General features: G+C 47.1%; 1 protein-coding gene across 1 annotated transcript in view; it reads right to left on the reverse strand.

The window, feature by feature from the left end:
* Positions 1–17597, reverse strand: part of Stk24 (serine/threonine kinase 24) — a 151386-nt gene extending 133789 nt beyond the window's left edge. Inside the window, exon 1 of the mRNA XM_010604573.2 lies at positions 17457–17597. Coding sequence (XP_010602875.1) covers positions 17457–17462 — 6 coding nt within the window. The 5' untranslated portion in view covers positions 17463–17597. The remainder of the gene's footprint in view (positions 1–17456) is intronic.
* Positions 17598–20408: the final 2811 nt, after the last annotated feature.

Below are 20408 nucleotides of genomic sequence, written 5' to 3' on the forward strand. Positions count from 1 at the left end.
GAGGGTTTGGCGGAGGAAAGCTGCTCACATCATGGGGGCCAGGAGCAGACAGAGTGAAGGGAGGAGCTGAGAAAGGAGATATACGCTTCCAGGTTGAGTCCCCAGTGGCCTGCCACTCCTGCCGGACCAGGCCCTGCCTCCTAACAGCAAGTCAGCTATAAGCCCCATGATTCAGTCACCTTTCAGAATCCAGCCTGTGAGCAGAGGAGGCCTTTGGGAGATATCTAGGTGTAAACCATAACAACAGACTTTTCTGTCAAGATATTAGGCATTCCCATTATAACAGGAACACATTATACAATAATTGATCAATAGAAAGAAATCACTAAGGAGTGAGGCATCTCTCTCAGACCATATTTCCAAACAAGTCACCTCAACTCCTAGACTTTAGCTTCTTAAGGAAATGATGACCTTGACCCAAAAGACCTCAAAAATTCCTTTAAATTCTGGCGGCGGGGGTGGGGAAGGTAGTAGAAGGAAATGTTGGCCACACAATGACTTAGAGAAGCATAGAACTGAAAATTAGTTCTCGTTCCTCATTTAATTCTTTTCTTTTCTCCATCGTCTTTAGGGTGCTCTTGTTTTGTACTTTCTCCTCATTCTATTTTGTCTCTACAAATCTGACTACTTTAGGTGCCTCATATAGGTGGAATCATGCAATATTTGTTATCTTGTGACTAGTTTATTTCACATGGCGTAATTTCTTCAAGATTCATCCATGTAAAGCATGGGTCAGAATTTTCTTCCTTTTTAAGGCTAATATTCCATTGTACATAAATACTGCAGATTTCTTTATCTAGTCATCTACTGGCATGCACTTAGGTTGTTTTTAATCTTTAGTTATTGTGAATAATACTGCTATGAACATGTGTGTGTAAGTTTCTGCTTAAAAACCTACTTTCAGTTCCTTTTTTTTTTTTGGTACTGGGGATTGAACTCAGGACCTGGTGCTTGTGAGGCAGGTGCAGTGCCACTGAGCTAAATCCCTGACCTTGCTCTCAATTCCTGTAGGACTGTATTTCCACAGTAGCTATCCTATTTTAAACTTCCAACAGGTCACTATTTTTTTCCTTGTGTTTACGGCTGAATTGCTTCCCCTTATGAAAGAAAAGATATTGAAGGTGGGCATGGTGGCGCACGCCTTTAATCCCAGCACTTGGGAGGCTGACGCAGGACGATTGCTGTGAGTTCAAGACCAGCCTGGGCTACATAGTGAGTTCCAGGTCAGTCTCAGCTACAGAGTGAGACCCTGTCTCAAAACACGCCCCCCAAAAAAAAAACGAAAAAGAAAAGAAAAGAAAAAGATATTGAATTCACTAGACTGAACAATGGCATTTATTTTATATGAAATAGCATCAGCTTAAAATAGTGACAAACCATTCTGAAAATAATTTAGCAGATTGAAGCTCACAGAGAAGCAGCAGTGGATTAATCATCCCTTTTAATATATAATGCGCACTTTGGGACGGGAATGGTAACTTTCCTCTTGCAGTGAGGAAACCTCCTGCTTACCCCATCACATGCCCACATACACGGGCCCTCCGGCAATGTCTGGCAGGCATTTAGGCCTGGGGCAGGGGTCTCCAGACATGGAACAGCTTAAGGTCTTTGCCATCCAGTGGCGGTGAGTGAGCTCCTGGGACTGACCTTGCAGAAATCACAGATGGATGAATATCTCGGAAAGATGGGGGGTGCATAATCTGAAAGGTGGTCCACTGAGGAGTAGGCACGTGTTTATGTATGTATTTGGGGAACTGGGATGGAACAGAGCCTTTGCACTGAGCTATGTCTTCACACCCCTCCCAATTTGTTTTGAGAGAAGGTCTTACTAAATTACTAAGTTACCCAGGTTGGTCTCAAACTTTTAATCCTCCTGCCTCAGCCTCCCAGGGTGCTGGGATTACAGATGTATATACCACCATGCTCCAGGTTTTTGTCCACTCTTCCTGCACCTTCAGTGTTCTCCTTTGGAGAATAAAAAGTATAACATCTTCCTCTCCAGCTGATTCTGACAAGTAGAGACAAGTACATGGCCAGCCAGCAAGCAGCTCTCACACATAGCAGGCTCACCAAAGGGGCGATAATAGATTTCTTTGCACATAAGGTGCTGTCTTTAAGGTGATAAAATACCAGAAGTGGGGTTCAAATGATAGAATATTTTTCACATTTTTTTCAGTACTGGGGATTAAACCAGATCTTTTGTACCTAGCTACATCCTCAGCTCTTTTAAAGTTTTACACAGGGATTCCCTAAATTGCTAAATTGCCCAAACAATGGGCTCCAATCTACAATCCTCCTGCCTCAGCCTCCCAGGGTGCTGAGTCATTCTCAATATGTACTTGTAGGAGTTGCTATGGAGTCCTGGTATTTTGTTTTGTCTTTTTCTAAATGAAGAAACCAAGGCTCAAAGAAATAAAGCCATTCATCTAAAGGCTTGGTGCCCATAAATGGTAGAGGTCTGATTAAACCCCAAATTTCTGACTTTTGGTCTGGGATATAGAACTTACAGTGCAGAAAATGCAATGAAAACCTTTGAGGAAAATCAGCTCTGCATAAGCTTCCATTTCTGTTTTCATCCATTTTCTGCTGCTGTGCAGAAGAGCACACTGGGTCAATTATGAAGAGAAATCTTGAAGTCCCAGTGGCCGGAAGTCCACTCTCACGGTGCCAGCTCTGGTCAGGGCCTCTGCTACCTCCTAGCACAGTCGGTGTGAGGGAGGTGTCTGTTAATAGCATCCAGCAGGGACAGCCAAGGTGCTGTCCCACATCCTGCAGTGCCCGAAACAGCCCCAGATGTCCCAGTTCTTGGGAGGAGAAACCGGTCCTCGGGGAGGAAAGAGGAGGCGAGGTGGGGATTCTCTGCTAGAGGCCGGCTGCCCTTGTCAGAGGGCACTGAGAGCAAGCAGGGGGCAGGGACCAGCCCCGCGGTGGTGCCCAAGTGACATCATCAGCTCCTGGAAATGCGATGCCCTCAGCTTTGCCCAGATGAGGACGGACCTCCCTGGGCCTTGGGACCTGGACTTTGCCCTGGGCAGCGCTTCCTGCAGAACCAGTCCCTCAGGCGTGCCCAGCCCTGCACTCCACATCTCTTCCTGGGTGGCACGAACTCAGAGGTGCTGGGAGACACCGGATGGGCGCCCAGTCTAGGTGAAGGGAAACCGGCAGCAAGGGTAAGAACAGCAGCCATCAGGAGTGATCCTGAAGCAGCCGGGTGAGGAGGTGCCACGAGCCTGGCACAAACTCCACCCGAAGAACAGTACAGAGCGGAGCTGCCAGGGGGCTGCACTGAGTTGGCTTGGAGCATTGCAAAGGGAAAGAGGAAGAGAAAGGGATTCGTCCAAGTCCAGGGAATCAGAGAGGAAAGGGTTTGTGGACGAGATAAAATTACATGCATCTCCTCAAACTGGAGAATGAGAACTTGGATGAATGAACACGGCTTGGTAAATGTATCCACTCGATAACCGGCTTCCTTCATTTTGATTCAATATGCAATTCTGATCTTGGTGTGTTGTTTTGTTGGCGGCGGGGGGCCAGAATGTTGCTGTGCAGTGCAGGTTGGCCTGGAACTCACTGTGGAGCTCGAGTCGGGCTCAAACTCCCTATGATCCTCCTGCCCCAGCCTCCTGAGTGCTGGGGTTACAGGCGTGCACCACCACGCCCAGTTCTCAGTGTGTTCCTTTGAGGTCACATTTTCCTGAAAACCTGCTAAAAGGAAGCTCTGGCTGCTTTTGTTGTACATTAATAAAAGAGCGTCTTGGCTTGGTGGGGCCCTGCCCACGTAAAGGGTCTCTGAGCGTGTGGTGAGCCCAAAGGAAGGACTGGAGTGTGAGGACCTTGGAAACAGAGCTGGAGGCCTCTCGGAGTCACCATGACCAGAGAAGGGGAACCTTGCAGAAACGGGAATCAGAATGGCTTCCTGCCAGGGTGGTGCTTGCACATAGGGGGTCAGCAGAGCCACTGGCCCTGCAGCCAGGTCCTGTCCAGTCCTTAGTGGCTGGCAACACTGACGGGAGAGAGGAGGTGGGGCCTGGACCTGCCTGATACCTTGTCTCTCTTTCCAGGGAGTTTGTCTTCCCATCAACCCATGCTCACTTGATTAACTAGGAAGGCAATAAGGTACCAGGTTAGGGAAAATCCAGGGCCTTTGAAACCATACGGGTGGGCCAAGCAGATTAGCTGGAGAAGGTCACGTAAAAGAAAAGTTAAAAGGGATTCTTAAAAGCAGAGTGCCCGGGGCTGTTTTGGAGGTGATGGTCTCAGGGGTCCCCAGGGCACCAGACGCAGTTTCTCTCCTCACCTGGAACACCCAGGCCACACCGGAAGTCTGCTGTAAATGAGTTTCCTTGGTAGTTCTTCTGTACTGCGCAGAAGAGAAATGCTCATTACAGCGGATTGCAGGAGATTCCTGCTGCGCAGATTCAGGGGGTATTGAAGGATACTCTTACTCCTTTTCACTACCACTGTGCTACTTTTACAAATAAAAATAATAAGGATGCCTGCTTTTACAATTTAAGATAAAATAAGTGAAAATTAAAGCACACCATTAAAAATTAAAAACACAAGTAATGCCAGGCCCAGGGGTGTACCTCTTTACTATCAGCACTCAGGAGGCTGAGGCAGGAGAATTACAGCAAGTTCCAGGTCAGCCTGGACCACACAGTTTACCTTGTCTCAAAAAAATAAAAAATAAAAAATAAATATGTAAGTAACAAAGAAGAAAGATGAGCTGGCTGGAGAACAACTTGGATTCTGGGACACAGAGGCTGCACGGGGTGGCCCAGGTGAGCCAGATGAAGACTCACAGGATGAGAGGACCTTTCCACCTGGACTTGGCAATGTGCGTCCAGAGCCAAGTCTGGGTTTCCAGGTGTCAACTTGGGGTAAAGCGTGAAGGCTAGGATATGTGACAGTGACATTATTCAGCCCCATCTCATGCCAGCTGTGCCGAAGGCTGTGCTTGTTGCTCAGTCATCAGAAGCCCTCTGAGACAGACACTTATTTATCACCCCCACTATTCTGAAGAGAAAATTGAGAAACAGAGAGGTTAAGTAATCACCCGCTGCAGAGCCAGGAAACAGGCATGGATGCCCTTGGCAAAGATTCAGCCCTCTGTAAGGTCAGGAGCCAGTGGCTTTCTTTTCAAAGTGGCAGCCTAGTCCTTCCATCAGAAGGAAGCCTTTAGATTTTTCTTCTGGCTCCTCTCTCTCTCTCTCTCCTCTCTCTCTCTCTCTCTCTCTCTCTCTCTCTCTCTGTTGTTTTCTGAGACAGGGTCTCACTATGTCATTTAGGCTGCTCTTCAACTCGCTGTGTAGCTCAGGCAGGCCTTGAGCTTGTAGCGATCCTCCTGCCTCAGCTTCCCCCTACTCACACTGCATTCTCCCTGAAGGGTCACACTCTCTGACACAGACATCCCGAAGTGCACCCACAGGGAAAACATCACCCCTACTGTGACAAGTAAGTTGTTACCAGTAAGGGAGCTCAGGAGAACAACATCCAGCAGCTACACCTGCCTGTGATTGTGAGGTGTCGCCTGTCCCTTGAACTCCCAGAACTGCTCTGTGATGCTGAGCTTGGATTTCCTCCACCCAGTGGGTCTGGCTCAAGTCCAGGACCTGACCCTAAGGCACAGCTGCTTTGGGAAACCTCCAGGTGTCTCCTTGTTGTTGTTTTGGTTTTCTTTTTCTTTCTTTCTTTCTTTCTTTTTTTTCTTTTTTTTTGGTACTGGGGATCAAACTTGGGCCCTTGTGCTTGCGAGGCAGGCGCCAGAACCACTGAGCTAAATCCCCAGCCCTTGTTCTGGTCTTCTGAGATACGGTCTCACTACATAGTTCTGGCTGGCTCCAACTCACTATATAGCCCAAGGTGACCTGAAACTCTGAGAGATCCTCCTGCCTCAGCCTCCCAATTGCAGGTGTATACCACCACGCCCAGCTGGACATATGCTCTTGGCCATGCGGAACCTAAAAACAAGCTTTCAGAAGATGCTTAGGAGGCAAGAGGCTGACCCTGAGAAAGCATTTGAATGCAGTTTCCAGTGTCAGTGCTCTGAGCCTGTAGAAAGTTGGCAGCACCGAGGCAGCCTCTGTGGCATCTAACAGAACTGTCCCGTCACTCATCCTGGAGCCACCTCGCCCTTCTGTGTTCTGAGGAGGAGCGGCAAGTGAGGTGGCAGACACTCAGGCTCGGGTAGGCGCTTCCCTGCTGTTCTGGACACCCTGGCACGGAGCTGCGCCGCTCCCAGGCACTCCCATTAATCATCCCGGCTCCCGGGCCTTCCCAGAGTATACAAGGACACGCTGTTTTAAATGAGAAAGAACCTGACCTCCCTTGGGAGAGATCTTCCTTTAATAAAGAAAAAACCTGGGCACTGACTCATGGTAATGAAAAAGCGTTTTCAGTGAAGTGCCCTTCAGCTGGTAAGTGGTTCTCATCCCAACGTCTTCATTTCATTAGGCCGCGCATGTGGCCCGAATTCCCGTCCCCAGGCCCAACAGGCCCCTGCTCTTTACTCAGCGCCTTTAATGGAAATGAAGAGATCACCGGGCTCCAAAGGGTTAGAGCCTCCATCAGCCGCGGCTTTCATGGGTCTCTTAATGGAGTTTTAATTGCTCTCCAAACTGCACTGGCTAAAATAAGGTTTGGTAATAGTAAGGAGTAAGATGAATAGGCACAAAAGGGGACAGGAAGTGAAAAGGCTCGGTGCGCAGGTGACAGTTAAAAATGAGAAGGGCTGGGGAAGGCTCCCGGGGCAGAGCATGGGCTCCAGCGCCGTGATTACCCTGAAGGGGCCTTGGACCCGGGCCTGTGACTCTGCGCGGCACCTCTCCTCTCCGGGTTTCTGAAAGCGCTGTTCAGGTGAAGTTCAGGGCATCCGGACGGTTGCGCACTCACACGGCGTCTTTCGGGGCAGGTTCTCGGACGCGCCCGCGTGACTGCGGCGCCATGGAAGGGGACGGCTGGTACCCTGCGCTGCCGTGTTGCTCCGCTTGGCCCGGAGTTGGAAGAGAGGAGACGAGACGGGGAAGCTGTCAGTTGCGATCTCATCCTGGCCCAGACTTTGCCCCGACCAAGCTTAGGCTCGATGGGTGACGCTGGGGCGGCGCACTGCCCCACCACACGCAGTGCACGGGTGCACACTGGGCCCAGGGAGCTGGGAAGGAAGCCACGGATGGCTGGGCCTGGCTGTCCTGTGGTTCAGTAGAGCGTCCTGTGTTTCCGCCTTGGCTTGACGTCAAGTTCATGTGCTCGGTACCATGCAAGTGTTGTGGGAAATAGAATTAAAAACCAACGCCACCCCAACCCAGAAAACCTCATAACCGAGGTAGAGAGAAGGATAACTACTGAGTTATGGGATCAGCATTTCAACTAGAACGTCATGAGCCTGGGCCCTGCCGGCGACCTGCTAAAGGTGGCGATGGCCCATGACACGAGGCCCATCTCCTGCCAGAACTCTACGAGATCAGGTGGATGTGCTTTGTGGAAGACTCCATGACCAAGGGGTACTCCCAGGTCCTGGAAGAAACATTCCTGAATTGTGAGACCACGGAGTAGCTTGTTTAGCCATCTAAAAATGTCACATATGTTTGAAAAGGCCTGGGTGTGTGGGAGGCCACTTGTCACCCCTTCCTCCTTCTCCAACAAGGTCATGTTTTAGCTCTGATCCTGACTCACCACACAAAAACCAGAGCACAGGCAGGTGTCAGGGGAATGAGGCAGAGCCACAGGGCAGCAGCTGAAGAAGCCCTGCTTCAGAGGGTGACTCTGGGGACTGAGGCGTTACCAGAAGAGAACAGAAACCTACCAGAGTTGTGGTGCACAAATGGCATTTTCTCTCCACACAGTCTTTACCCAATCACGTCCTTTCTGGAAATTAATCCCTGTCCTCTCTCTCGTTTCCAGGCTCTCTGTGTGGAGCTGTTTTTAGAACATTCCCTGGAAGCCTCAAACACCTCTGTGGTGGGTTTCTAGCAAAGTTATCGTGGACAAAGATCTTAAATTGAACACAAATTCAAATTATCTGCCTCCCAGTAGGAGGCCTTGATATCTTCAAGGCAGATAACTTTGGATTTTAAATACAATCCAATAGCCACACGGTCTGCCGTGCATTTATTCATTCACCTTTTCACTCCTTTAATAGAACCGTACCAATGGCCAACTCTCTAGATGGTGTGGACATAGGACAGATTCTGCCTCTGTGTCCCTACATGGAGACAAATAGATGTCAGATGTGGGTTTCAGCCATCCAGCCCTTAACGGTGCTATGTGATGACAGCATCACATAGGGAACCTGGGAGATTCACATGGCAGGCAGTCTGAATCCTACTGTACCTCATATTCCTGAAACCTACTCAGTGCGAAGGCCAGGAAACCTTCCTTGGAAAACATCTGGTAGCACATAAGCCTACAAGGAAATTTACTTTGACCTTGGCATTTGGCCAAAGTCAGTGATTCAGAGCTGCAGTTAAACTCACCCTTGAACGTTCAATAGTGGACTCCATTGTCTACTTGGACACCCTGATGTCACACACCTAGGTTACCACTAACATGAATCAGTGTTGTGGCGACAGTTATATAAACAAAGAATGATCTTCAGACTGATTTAGCTATTATGAACGGCTGCTATAAATATGGGTGTGCATATATTGCTGTGGTATGATGCATTTGATTGTTTTGGGAAGATTCCAAGAAGGGAAAAGAGCTGAGTCAAATAGAACCTCCAGCTTTAGTTCTCTGAGGAATCTCCACACTGATTTCCACAGTGGTTGCACCTGTCTGCACTCCACGAACAATGGAGAAGGGTTCCTTTCTCCCCACAGCCCCGCCATCATTTGTTTTTGTTTCATTTCTTGATAGCAGCCATGCTTTCCGGAGTGAGATGGAATCTCAGCATTATTTTAACTTGCATCTTTTGAAGACCAGTGTTGTTGAACATTTTTTCATATATTTATTTGCCACTTCTACTTCTTCATCTGAGAAATGTCTATTCATTTTAGATGTTTATTTTTGGATTGGGTCTTTAAATTTGGGCAGTATGTTTTTTTGAGTTCTTTGTATATTCTAGATGTTAGTCCTTTGAGGAAAAGCTGGCAAAAATGTTTTCCCACACTGTGGGCTCTCTCTTCACTCTGTTGGTGGTTTCTTTTGCTGTGCAAAAGCTTCTTAATAACATGAGATCCCTATGATCTTTGATTCTTTGATATTTTCTGTATGATAAGTGTTTTGTTTGTAAAGTCTTTGCCTATACCAAGGTCTTCAAGAGTTCTACCTGTTCTATCTTCTAGGAGATTTAGTGTTTCCATTTTAATATTTAGATTTTTAATCTATTTCAAATTTAGTTTAGTGTATTGTGAAACATAAAGCTCTAGATTTAATCTTTTTTTGGGGGGCTACTGGGAATCGAACTTGGGACCTTGCACTTGTGAGGCAGGTGGTGGCACCACTGAGCTAAATCCCTGGCCCTAGATTTAATCTTTGGCAAGAAATATATAACAAAATCTAAAACAAACCAGAAAATTGTATACAGTAAATATGCCCTCGATATGGCAATTTTACAGTCAGGAGAGAACATTTAAATGGGGTTAGGTGGAAAAAATAGAGAAACAGAAGAAGAGGAAAAGATCAGAACCAAGGCTGGAAGACAAAGAACGATTATGAGAACTTTGGGAAACTGGTAAAGAAGACAGGAGGGAAAGAAAGAAGGAGGAAATAAAAATAAGAACAGAACAACAACAAGAAAACTAGAAACAATGTTCACACTCATATAAAAGCAAGAACAATCAAGAGAAAATAAAACAAGAACAAGAAAAGAAGAAAAAAATGCCCACTTCAGGGAGTGTCTCTGCTGTCACTGGTAGACAGAGTAGCCAGACAGAGCCCAGATCCATGTTGATTAATCCCACCAATCCAGCTGCAGATTATGGCATGGTAGTGGATAATCCCAGCAAGCCTGCATCTTTAGTTCCACTGAAGTTCAGGCAGGTTTCTGGCTGTGGGCTGGAATCTGATTTGTTCAGCCTGCCAGCTTGAACTTGGTTCTGCCTCATCCTGACACTGGGTGCTAACAGATAGAATTGGCCTGAAGCTCTCTGAGTTCTGAGCTCAGTTAGCCTCTCTTCAAGATGGCTACCAGCCAGTTGCCCTCCCTGGGTGATGTCTGAACCCAATAACTCACCAGCCCCTGCAGGCTGCTGTGCCCAAAGCTCAATTCACTGTTGCATTTCTCCATAGTGGCCTCTGGGGTCGCCAGCAGTTAACATGTGTCTGCAGATTCGAGCTGCCCCTCCCGTGCAGTGAGTCAGGGCTCAGGGACAAGTGTCTCTTGCCACGTCCTTATTCTGCATTGAGGTCTCTCTCTTCATGCTCCCTGTGGGCTTCAATTCTCACTTCAGTATTTGCTAGGTCCTGAGGACCCACTTCCTTCCTTCTCTTCTTCCTTTTCATCCTCATGTTGCTATAGTCCACAGTCTGAACACCAAATCTCAGAGAAGCTGTTTCTCTGCTGGTCACCATTCTGGAATCTTCCTGGAAGTAGTAAATTTGTTTTTAAAACTTACTGATTTAAATGTTACTGTTAGGTAAAAAAAAACAAAACAAAAAACCTTCACAAATATTTTGGTGTTTCCCCAGCTATGTTGTTTCCCAAGTTGGCACATACAATTAACCATCACTATGTCTCTATTGTCAAATGTTGTTCTTTTCCATTTCCAGAGTTAATTTTGTAATCCAGGTCTAGGTCCATATCCATTTACACTTGAATTACAGCCCTTTTTAAAAAATCGAATCTAGGTTTTTGTTTGAAATAAGCGGGAGAAATCCTGTTGAAATGTTAGGATGAAAAGCATACTGCCTAAAATATGGTCTATGACTTAACAGAGCCTGAGTTCCACCCGTAAAATGGGGTGACAGAGCCAGGCCTGCAGGGGTGTCGGAGACAGTGAATGAGTCAACGTTTGTAGGTCAGGCGTGGGGCGGGTTCAATAAATGGTAGTCATTGTTATTATAATTACCTGTCTTTCCTAACAGTGGTCTTTCATGTCTTTGGTCTTAAAAATTCCAGTTCTAGTCATTTTAATAGGTGCAGATCTATATGGTAAGGAAACTGGAAAAACCCTTACAATTTGGAACTGTGATTTATTGGACACTTATTGAATGTGGATTCACTAATCTGACTAATGAGTTTTTTATAATCTATAAATAAAGTTCTCTCCCTCAAATTTATCTTTTAATTGAAAAACCTTTTACATTCCTCGTGGAGGCTACTACTTAATCATTTTTATGGTGGAATGAGAATTAAAGTCTTGCTGTTCAGAGAGGAGTTGTAATGGATGGTTTTGTTCTATATCAGAATTATTATGATAATTCTGGGGCCTCCGTCCTTGGAAAGTTTGGTTCTGAGATTAAAACTGATAGAAGGTCCTGTAATCTTCTGAGTTTTACTGGAATTTGGCTCTTTGCTTTACTCTAAAGTATACTTTTCAGTTCTTACTATTTCACCTGGATATTAAAAGCCCTGCATTTTAGGTCAAAATAAATCATGTGAATGATTTCCACGTTATATGTTCACCCTTTTTTTTTTAAAGCCTAAACCTGAAATGTAAGAGAAGTCCTGAGCTATGGAAAGCAAGTTCCTCAGCACAGTCACCTTGTCCAGAAGAAGGAACAAAGACCAAAGCAAGGCCTGGCACCCCCTGGAGAAGCCGTGGGATTTGAGGTTTAGTCTCCCAAGACCAGCCCACCCACCCAGGCCAAAGAGGCACCTCTCACCGTGGCTCCTTAAGACTCCTCTATCTGGGGAAAGCAACAGCTAGTTAAAATCAACTGGGTAGCAACCACAAGAAATCTGAAGAACACATTGCTCAGGTAGGCGCGGGGCCATGGCACAGCAGGTGTTTTAGGGAGCTGGGGAGATGACACAAGAAAGGTCCCCACATCAAAGTCCTACCCAGGAGGGTGGTTCCCTCTCCATTCTCCTTGGCACACGCTGTACCTTCTGCTCATGTCCTTTCCACACTCTCTTGGCTGTCTGCAGTACTAGACGCTATTGCAGGGGACTCACGGAACAGGGCCAGGACCAGGTATCCCCTGTGTTAACTGGCTCTCTCGCTCAGGTGCCTCACTTTGAGAAGAAGTCTCACTGGCTATCTAGGAAGGTTGCAGCTGACTCCCTGCTGGTGTCTAGCTGGACACATATATGGGCCCTTCTAGGACCCTTTCCCTTGCAGGACCACTTCCTTCCAGGACTACTCTCGGGGCTCCAACCTGTCCCCTTCTCAGAGTGTCTGGTCTGTCTGATCTACATTGAGGGAGCATTGCCCTCCGGCTTCTGGTTGGGTTTGGCCAATGGGACGTGGGAAGAGAGAAGCCAGGGTGGTGACTCCCCTCCATGTTGCTTTGGGTTAGCTGTGCCCCTCTGCAAAGATCACCATCTTCACCCACAGACCCAGCTGCTCCCTCTGTGCCCCTATGTCTAGCACTGGAAAGGTCCTCACAGGTCCAGGTGCTTGATTGCCATCTGCTTTCTGCTGGGGCCTGAGCTACTTTCCACTGTGACCCACGAACACAAATTGGGTGGCTTGTAGCCGCAGGAATTTATCCTCTTCCTACAATTCTGCAAGCCAGAAGTCCAAGACCAAGACATCAGCAGGGCTGTTCTCTCTTACGGCTCAGGGCAGACTTTTCCAGACATTTCTCATAGCTTCTGGTACTGCCAGCAACCCTCGTCACTTCTGGACTTGTAGACACATCATTCCAATCCCTGCCTACGTCGTCACAGAGCCCTCCTTGTCCCTGTGTGTCATTTGTCTCTGTGTCTTCTCTTTCCATAAGGACGCCAGTCACATTGGATTAGGTCCCTTCTAGTTTAAAGGACCTCGTCTAAATTTGATTACATCTATTTCCAAATAAGCCACACGGACAGGAACCAGGAGTAAGGACTTGAACATCTGGGGATGCAGCTTCACCCCAGTAGGGCCTGAGCGATACACTGCCCGAAGGCAGCTGCCCTCTCCACCAGGCCCTCCTCTCCCGAAACTGCCCCATGGCTTCCTGTTCCTCCCTTACCTCATCCCTTTCCCAATCATCCCCACACAGGAGCCCCCTGTGAACTCCTCCTCCTGCGCTGGTCCCACGGTCACCACTGCAGTCTCTGCTCACAGTTCAGACAATGGCCGGCCTGCGACACACGCAGAAGAAAGGGAAGGCGATGAATGTGGGGACGTCGTAGTGCATGTCTGTCTGTCCTCATGCTCACCTGCTCACATGGGAAGGCTGAGGAGCCGCAGCTATGGGCACAGCCCCCTGGGGGCCATGAGGTGACTGTTTCAGAAGGAGGCAAGAACAGGAGGGCTGGTGATTTAGCCCAGTGGTTCTGCTGCCTGCTTTGCAAGCACAATGTCCTGAGTTCGATCCCCCGGTATCAAAAAAAAAGAAGCAAGAACAGTGTGGATGGAGAAAGACAGAATGGAAGATGAAAGGAGCTAGGCAGGTGACACTTCAGAGCAACTGGGCCAACGCGTGCTGAAGGCCATCTTGCTTTTGGACTTCCAATAACATAAGCTAAAAATGCTACATTACCTAGGTCAGCCTAGCTCACAGACAACGTCCAACCAAAAGAGGGCTTATGCCTGGCCCTAACTGACTGATGGAAAGAGTTTTCAGCAGAACAAATCATGGACGTGACATGGCCAGAACATGTCTGGCTGCCTGGTTGTCACTGAAGAGGACAGTGTCAGGGTCCCTGTTGTTTACCCCTCCGAGCCTGTCCTCAGTGGCTGCAGCTCCCTGGCGTGGGGCTGGAAAGTGCAAGAGGAGGAGTAGGTGGCCGGCCAGGTGCACAGGTCTTGGGTTGGGAGGAGTAGGCTGGCAACATACCTGGTGGAGAAGACAGGTGCTTTCCTCATGAGCTGAGCTCACTGTCACAGGGAAAGCAAGAGGAAAAGCAGAGAGCATATTCAGAACCGCATTAGGACTTCGGATCAGAGAAGAGGAATGAAAACGAGATGACTTCCCTCTCTTTAAGCTCACCAAGTGACAGTCAAGATGGTTCTATACATGTGGGAAATATATAAACCTGTAAGAATTAGAGAGAAGGTAATACTGGCATTTTTGGAAAATGAAAAGCGGACAGATGAGTGGTGAGAAATTTAACAGACTTCTGGAAGCTGAAGCCAAAGTTAGCAGTAGGGAGAGGCACAAAACTCGTATTGCAAAACACACACATACCACACCGTACCACTCACACATCCTCAGGAATCCGCAGCACCAGGTGCCTTGGGTGAGGGGTAAAGGCGGCACAAAGAGGAATGGGTCCTTAAATCCTCCTCCCCTGCATAGTGGGCCACTTCTTCCCCTGGTCCCCACAGAAAGGTAGCAGAGCCTCTGGTGAGGGTAAAACCAAGGGCTATGACAATTTTGTTCTGGGTGGAGCCCTAGACAACAAACAGATGGGTTAATGAAATTATGCAGATGGCCAAGGCCCTTCTCTGTCTCCTCCCCACTCCCAGCCTCAGGGGCAGACAACTCTTCTCTCCCAGCCTGATGAGCTTCAGGCCATAAAATCGAAGGACAATACCTTCTGGGTTTGTGCAATGCAATGGATTATGCAGGTAACCCTAAAGTGAAGACCACGGTCATAAAGTGGCATTTTGACCCCTACTCTGAAACACAAGCAGAAGATGTGATGATATGGTTTATTTGAACAACATACTAAGCATGCCGGGGATGTAGCTCCATGGTGCTGTGCCTGCCTGGCAAGGGCAAGGTCCTGAGTTCGATCCCTGGTATTGCAAAACAAACAAACAGAAAACCACCAAACAAACACACAAAAACAAAGCCTAAGAAATAAGCAAATCTGAAAAAAAGCAAATTGGAGAAAACAGACAACCCAGGGGAAGAAAAATTTAGAATACCCATATTGGTAGCTTAAAAGTTATAAGAACATATTTCACATTATCTATTATACCTAAGAAAAGATGCAAAGATGCAAAGGGGAAGGGGATGTGGTAAGGGAAGCGGAAAAGAAAGATGGGAATGGAATTAACAGGAAAAAAAAAATGGATACAAAGTCTTTGTAGACAGGGAAGGGTGGAGGGGTTAAAGGGAGGGCAGGGGGATGGGGAAGAAATAAGAACCAAGATGGGTTATGTAAAGGCACAAATTTCCAATGATGAACAACGTTACACTGTATACCTTAAATGTACCAATAAAATTAATTAGTTAAAAAAAAGTTATAAGAACATGCTGTTATCATGCTATAGAAACTGGTTACTGTAATACTGTAATAAATGACAATTCAGATAATTACAAAGACAGTTTGGATTAAAGGCATGATGGTGGAAATAAAAAAATACATGAGAAAGTTCAGAACATAGATGAGACAATTTCAAAAGAAAGTAAAACAAAAAGAAGGGACACACAATGAGAAAATTTGAGGGCTGGTCAAGGAGGACTAACATCTAAATTTAAAAAAAGCATCTAGAGTGAGCAGAGGGAGAAAAATTAAAAATAAAAAAATTCATGAAAATGTCCAGTCACCAAAGGACATGAGGTCCCCTTTGAGGCCCCATGAGCATAAAGCACAGTGGATTAAAACAAACCCATGCCAGACACACCACCACAAAATTTCAAACTAAAGGTTGAATATTCCTAACCCCTAAATCCAAAATCTGAAATATTCCAAAATCTGAAACTTTTTGCGCACTGACAAGTAGAAAACTCCAACCTTGTGAAACAGATTTACTCAAAGCACAGGTACACTAAAAACACAAAACAAAGGGTTACCTTCAGAATGTATGTATAACTTGTATATGAAACACAAATGAATTGCATGTTGAAGCTGAGTTCCACTTCCAAGGCATCTCATGTATAAGCAAATATTTCAATTTTAAAAGAAATCTAAAATCAGAACACTTCTGGTTCCAAGCATTTTGGCTAAAAGATACTCAACTGATATAGAATCTGAGCAATGGTCCTACAAGCTTCCAGAGGGAAAATATTCTCAGGTAAAGACCAGAATGGGGATGGTTTGGGCTTTTCAACAGTAACACTGAAACACTTTCCAAATTCCCAGGAAAATGGCTTCCAAATGAAATTCTACACAGTCACACACCAATCATGGGGGGGGGGTGTTTTCAGAACTGTGAGACCCTAGAAGGATTTTACACTGCCTGTCTTCCCCTTTTCAAGAAGCCACTAAAGATGATAAGAGTTACAGGACATAGGGTGACAAAGTGGAGCTGTGAAGGAAATCCCAAGATGGTTCAAAGGGATTTTTTCTAAAAACCTGCTGTACAACAGACCACCAGACTAGACTCCTTCAGAAGGTTCCAGAAGAAATCTCTTCAGATATTGAAACGGACCAAACGCTTATATTTTCCTAAAGATAAGCAAGCCTTCATCACTACTGTCTGTCCCCTTTCTCTGTTTAGTTTTGCTTTATGACTCTTATCAACTCCTGGCATTATATTATTAGTTTATCTGGTATATAACAGTGCCCAGAAAAACAGCAATTCTTAATAAATATGTGTGGAATGAAGGAATGAAGGATTGGGATATAATTAAAGGAATGCTCATCTTGGTACGTGAGAAGGGTTTCATATTGTGAAATCCTCCATTTCTCCACTCAGTAAGGCCAGTGGAAGTGGCCTGGTGCCCTCCCACGCCACAGCAACCCCTGCTGGAATCTCGCTTGAGTCGACAGACCAGCCAGGACCATTATGGCCAGTCCCAAGATGGAAACTTCTAGAAGTACACATACCCAGTACCTGACAAAGCCTTTTGATGTATATGCACAAAAAATTCCTAGTGAGAGATTTCTAGCATTTACAAAGGCCTTTTGTTGTAGTTTCTCAGCAATGTACTCCTCTGCCACCTTGTGGCCAAATCTGGGAATTTAAAGGCAAACATTTTTGCTCTCAATCTGGGCGTCTGACCGGAAGCCGGCGCGGGGGCGGGGACGTCCAACTGTCAAGCTCCCATTTTATAGAAAGCCACTGAGGTGATGGCTTTGCTTACTGGCTCAGCTGGGAGAAGAGCCTACGGGGCAACTCTCTAGAGTCCAGTTCTACCTGACCTTTATCCTCCAGTTTAAACACAGCCCCCACTATTAACCCAATCACAGTTGGACCCCTGGGCTCTCAATAAATGTCTGTAAGACCCACAAAGACAGAACACTTACTACACGCCAGCCCAAGCACTTCATTTATACTGTCTCACTAAACTAAAGCACCTAATTCATCCTAGCTTGCCAAGGACTGACCCGGGAAGCCCCTCAGTCCTGGACCAAAGGCGTGGAAATCCCTATTATGTTTCTCACCATCTCCCTGAGGCTGATGCCACCGTAACTTCATGTTGCAGATGAGAAAACTGAGGCTCAGAATTTGAATAACTGGCCCTTCCTTTATCATCCAAACTCATGAGTCACCATACGGACTTAAAATCAAAACCTTGGGTTCTCCTACCTGCATCACAGTGATTCTTCTGTCCACTTCCCAGAAGCAAAGCGCAGGGCTTCGCGGGCCTGGCTCCTTTGGGGGTGTTGCTGTAATCTCAGGGTTTTCTCCGGTCCATGACTGTGAAGGTGTGAAGGCGACTGGAGTGCATGCCCTCAAGTCCTACCTGCAGTAACATCTCAGGCAGATAACTGAATTGTGAGAGTGGGCAAGGAGAAAACACGTTCTCTTTGGCAGTTAAATTTGCATGTATCTGCAGGCCGGAAGCAGTTTGTGCTCTTCCGGGTTGCCTGTTTATTCTCAATAAACAATCATTGGACACACATGGGCTGTGGCCTTTAGACGCTGAGTGGGGCCTATTAGGTTTGGAATCTGAATCAAGGACCCAAGTAAGACTAATGACGTCCTGAGTGTGGTCTGACAGAAGGTCAGTCAGGGAAGGTTCATCTTCCCTTTTTTTTTGAGACAGGGTCTCACTATGTAGTTCAAGCTGCTGGTCTTAAACTTACTAGGAGGCCCAGGCTGGCTTTGAACTCATGGTGACCCTCCTACCTCTGCCTCCTACCTCTACCTATGCCTGGCTTCCTTTCTCTTTTGTTTGTTTATTTTTTGAGACAGGGTCTCATTTTGTAGTTTGGGCTGGCCTTGAACTCACAGCGATCCCCTGTCTCAGCCTCCCCAGTGCACGGAATATTAAGTGCGGGTCACCATGCCTGGCTGGGTTTGTCTTCCTGGAGACTAAAATCCAGGCTGAACAGCAGGAGGTGAGAGGTCCTCTTTGTCCAAGGGGGCAGATTTGGGGCAGGCTCTTTGTCCTACTTGCTGGCCACTACACAGCTGGTGGTTTTGACACCCATAGCTTCCCTTTCTTTCTTGTGGTGATGGGGACCGGGAGTTTTTAGGAGTAACCTATGAAATGGGAACTGTCAAGGGACCGGTCGACCCAGCACTAGCAGGCCAGTCCCCAGCACGAAGGCCCGTCATCATGGAGACTTGTCCTTTGAGTACCCACTTCAGCCTCCAGAGCATCCAGCACTAAGAAGTGTGGGACTCTTTGTTCCACAGAACCAGAATAGCAACCTATCCCACTCAGTTCCATCCCTTTTGGGCCTTTAAACAGCTGAGGAGTCTCATTATGAGAATGCGTCAGACACGATATCAAATGGAAGCCCGTGGCTGAGCCCCAGGGGTTGGCAAGATGCGGAGGCCTTTCTCCTCCTGCTACATGGAGTTATGGTGGTGGTAGCCTTGCTGGAGCCTGCAAGGCCTGGGTCTTCTCCCTGTTTGCTTCCTCTGACTAGGGCTGAGACAGAAGATGGACACAGAACATTCTAGAAAGCCCAGCATGCAGCATCATGGGAAGGGCAAATGCAGGAGAACTGCTTTTCTGTTTCTCTCACTCTGGTGCCTCCAGGAGGAAGGGAATAGGAGCTAGAGTTTCAGATCTGCAAATAGAGGGTCTTGGAACAGGATGGTGGTGATAGGTACACAGTAGTGTGAGTGTAGTTAATGCTTCCAAGCCCTTTTCTCTCTTCTGTGTATTTAATCACAATTTAAAAAATAAAAAGCCCGCATGTTTTCTGCTGTCCCATGCTGTAGGCCCTGGGACCTGGCTGCCTTTCTCTCTCTACAGCCCTGCCTTTCTCCTCCTGTCTCACCCACCCCTGCTCCCAGCCAATGCCCCACCGGGTGACAATGCCTTTGCATGGTGACCCCAGATATAGTCCCTGTAGCATCGTGGAAGTCACTTGCTGTGACCGCCCTTGCCCAGGGGGCAGTCAACAATCAGGCCCACGAGGAAGGAGCTAGCATCACGGCAGCTTCCGGTTCCCTCTATGATGGCAAAGAGGCTCATCTTTCCTATCTGTCCTTTGAGCCAGGTGTTCCAGCCTCTACACCTAGCCTCTTCCCCAACTGGGCAAACTGCGAGGCCATGCTGGGTTCAGGTGACGGCGGCCTCTGAGGTCCATCAGCTCCCCCTTTGCCTTGCGCTTTCCCCCTTTGAGGCCTCAGCTGTCACAGATGCGCCCTGTTAGGTGAAAGAGATCCTGTAGCTCGTGGATAAGAGGCAGCTCCTTCTCCAGACTCTGACATGCTCAGGTCCAAATCCTGGCTCAGCCCTGGGCTGGGTATAAGGCCTTGGTAAGTCACGTAGAGTGGCTGTCCTCAAGTCTTGTCTTGAAAATGGGGGTCATAAACCTTCTTTGTTGTGTTCCAAGGATTACAGTCAAGGTAGTCCCTACTGCAGATTAAACACCGGCAGTGAGAGAGAGGCAGCCTGAGGGTGGGGCGGCCCTAGGTCTCTGTGTGCCTCGCTTCTCTCCTGTGGGTCGGGAATGCTGGTTACCGCGAGGACTGCACACGTGTGCACCTAATCCAGGAGAGCACCAAGCATGCTATCTGTACATATTCAGTGGTCAGTGCATGAAACCACCACTGTTTGTCACTAAAGAAAAGAGGACACAGGCCAGGCACGTGGTGCACACCTGTGATCCCAGCACTCGGGGACACCGAGGCAGGAGGATCACAAGTTTGAACCTAGCCGGGCAACTCAGCGAGACTATGTCTCATAATTAAAACAAACAAACAAACAAACAAACAAAAAAGCAGAATGGGGATGTAGCTTAGTGTGAAGGCCCTGGGTTCACCAGTATTGAGAAAGGCAGACAGACAGACAGAAAATCCCAGAAATCACACAAAATTCATAGCTAAAATAGTCAACAAAAATCAAACTTGAACATACCTTTACTAATTTTATAAAGCCTAAAAGTCTTCAAAATAATTAATTTTAACTTTTATTCGTGCATATTTGCAGTACGTGATTATATTTCTCATTGGGGAGCTGGTACCCGTAACACATCTGAATTCTTTTTTACAACCCTTTTCTCATCTCCTTCTCCCTTCCATCTCTTGATCCCCCTGCCATTTGCAAAAGATCTATCTTCCTATTATCTATTTTTA

Source organism: Fukomys damarensis, unplaced genomic scaffold, assembly GCF_012274545.1.
Source record: "Fukomys damarensis isolate Sample0158 unplaced genomic scaffold, DMR_v1.0_HiC HiC_scaffold_6, whole genome shotgun sequence".
Lineage (NCBI taxonomy): Eukaryota > Metazoa > Chordata > Mammalia > Rodentia > Bathyergidae > Fukomys > Fukomys damarensis.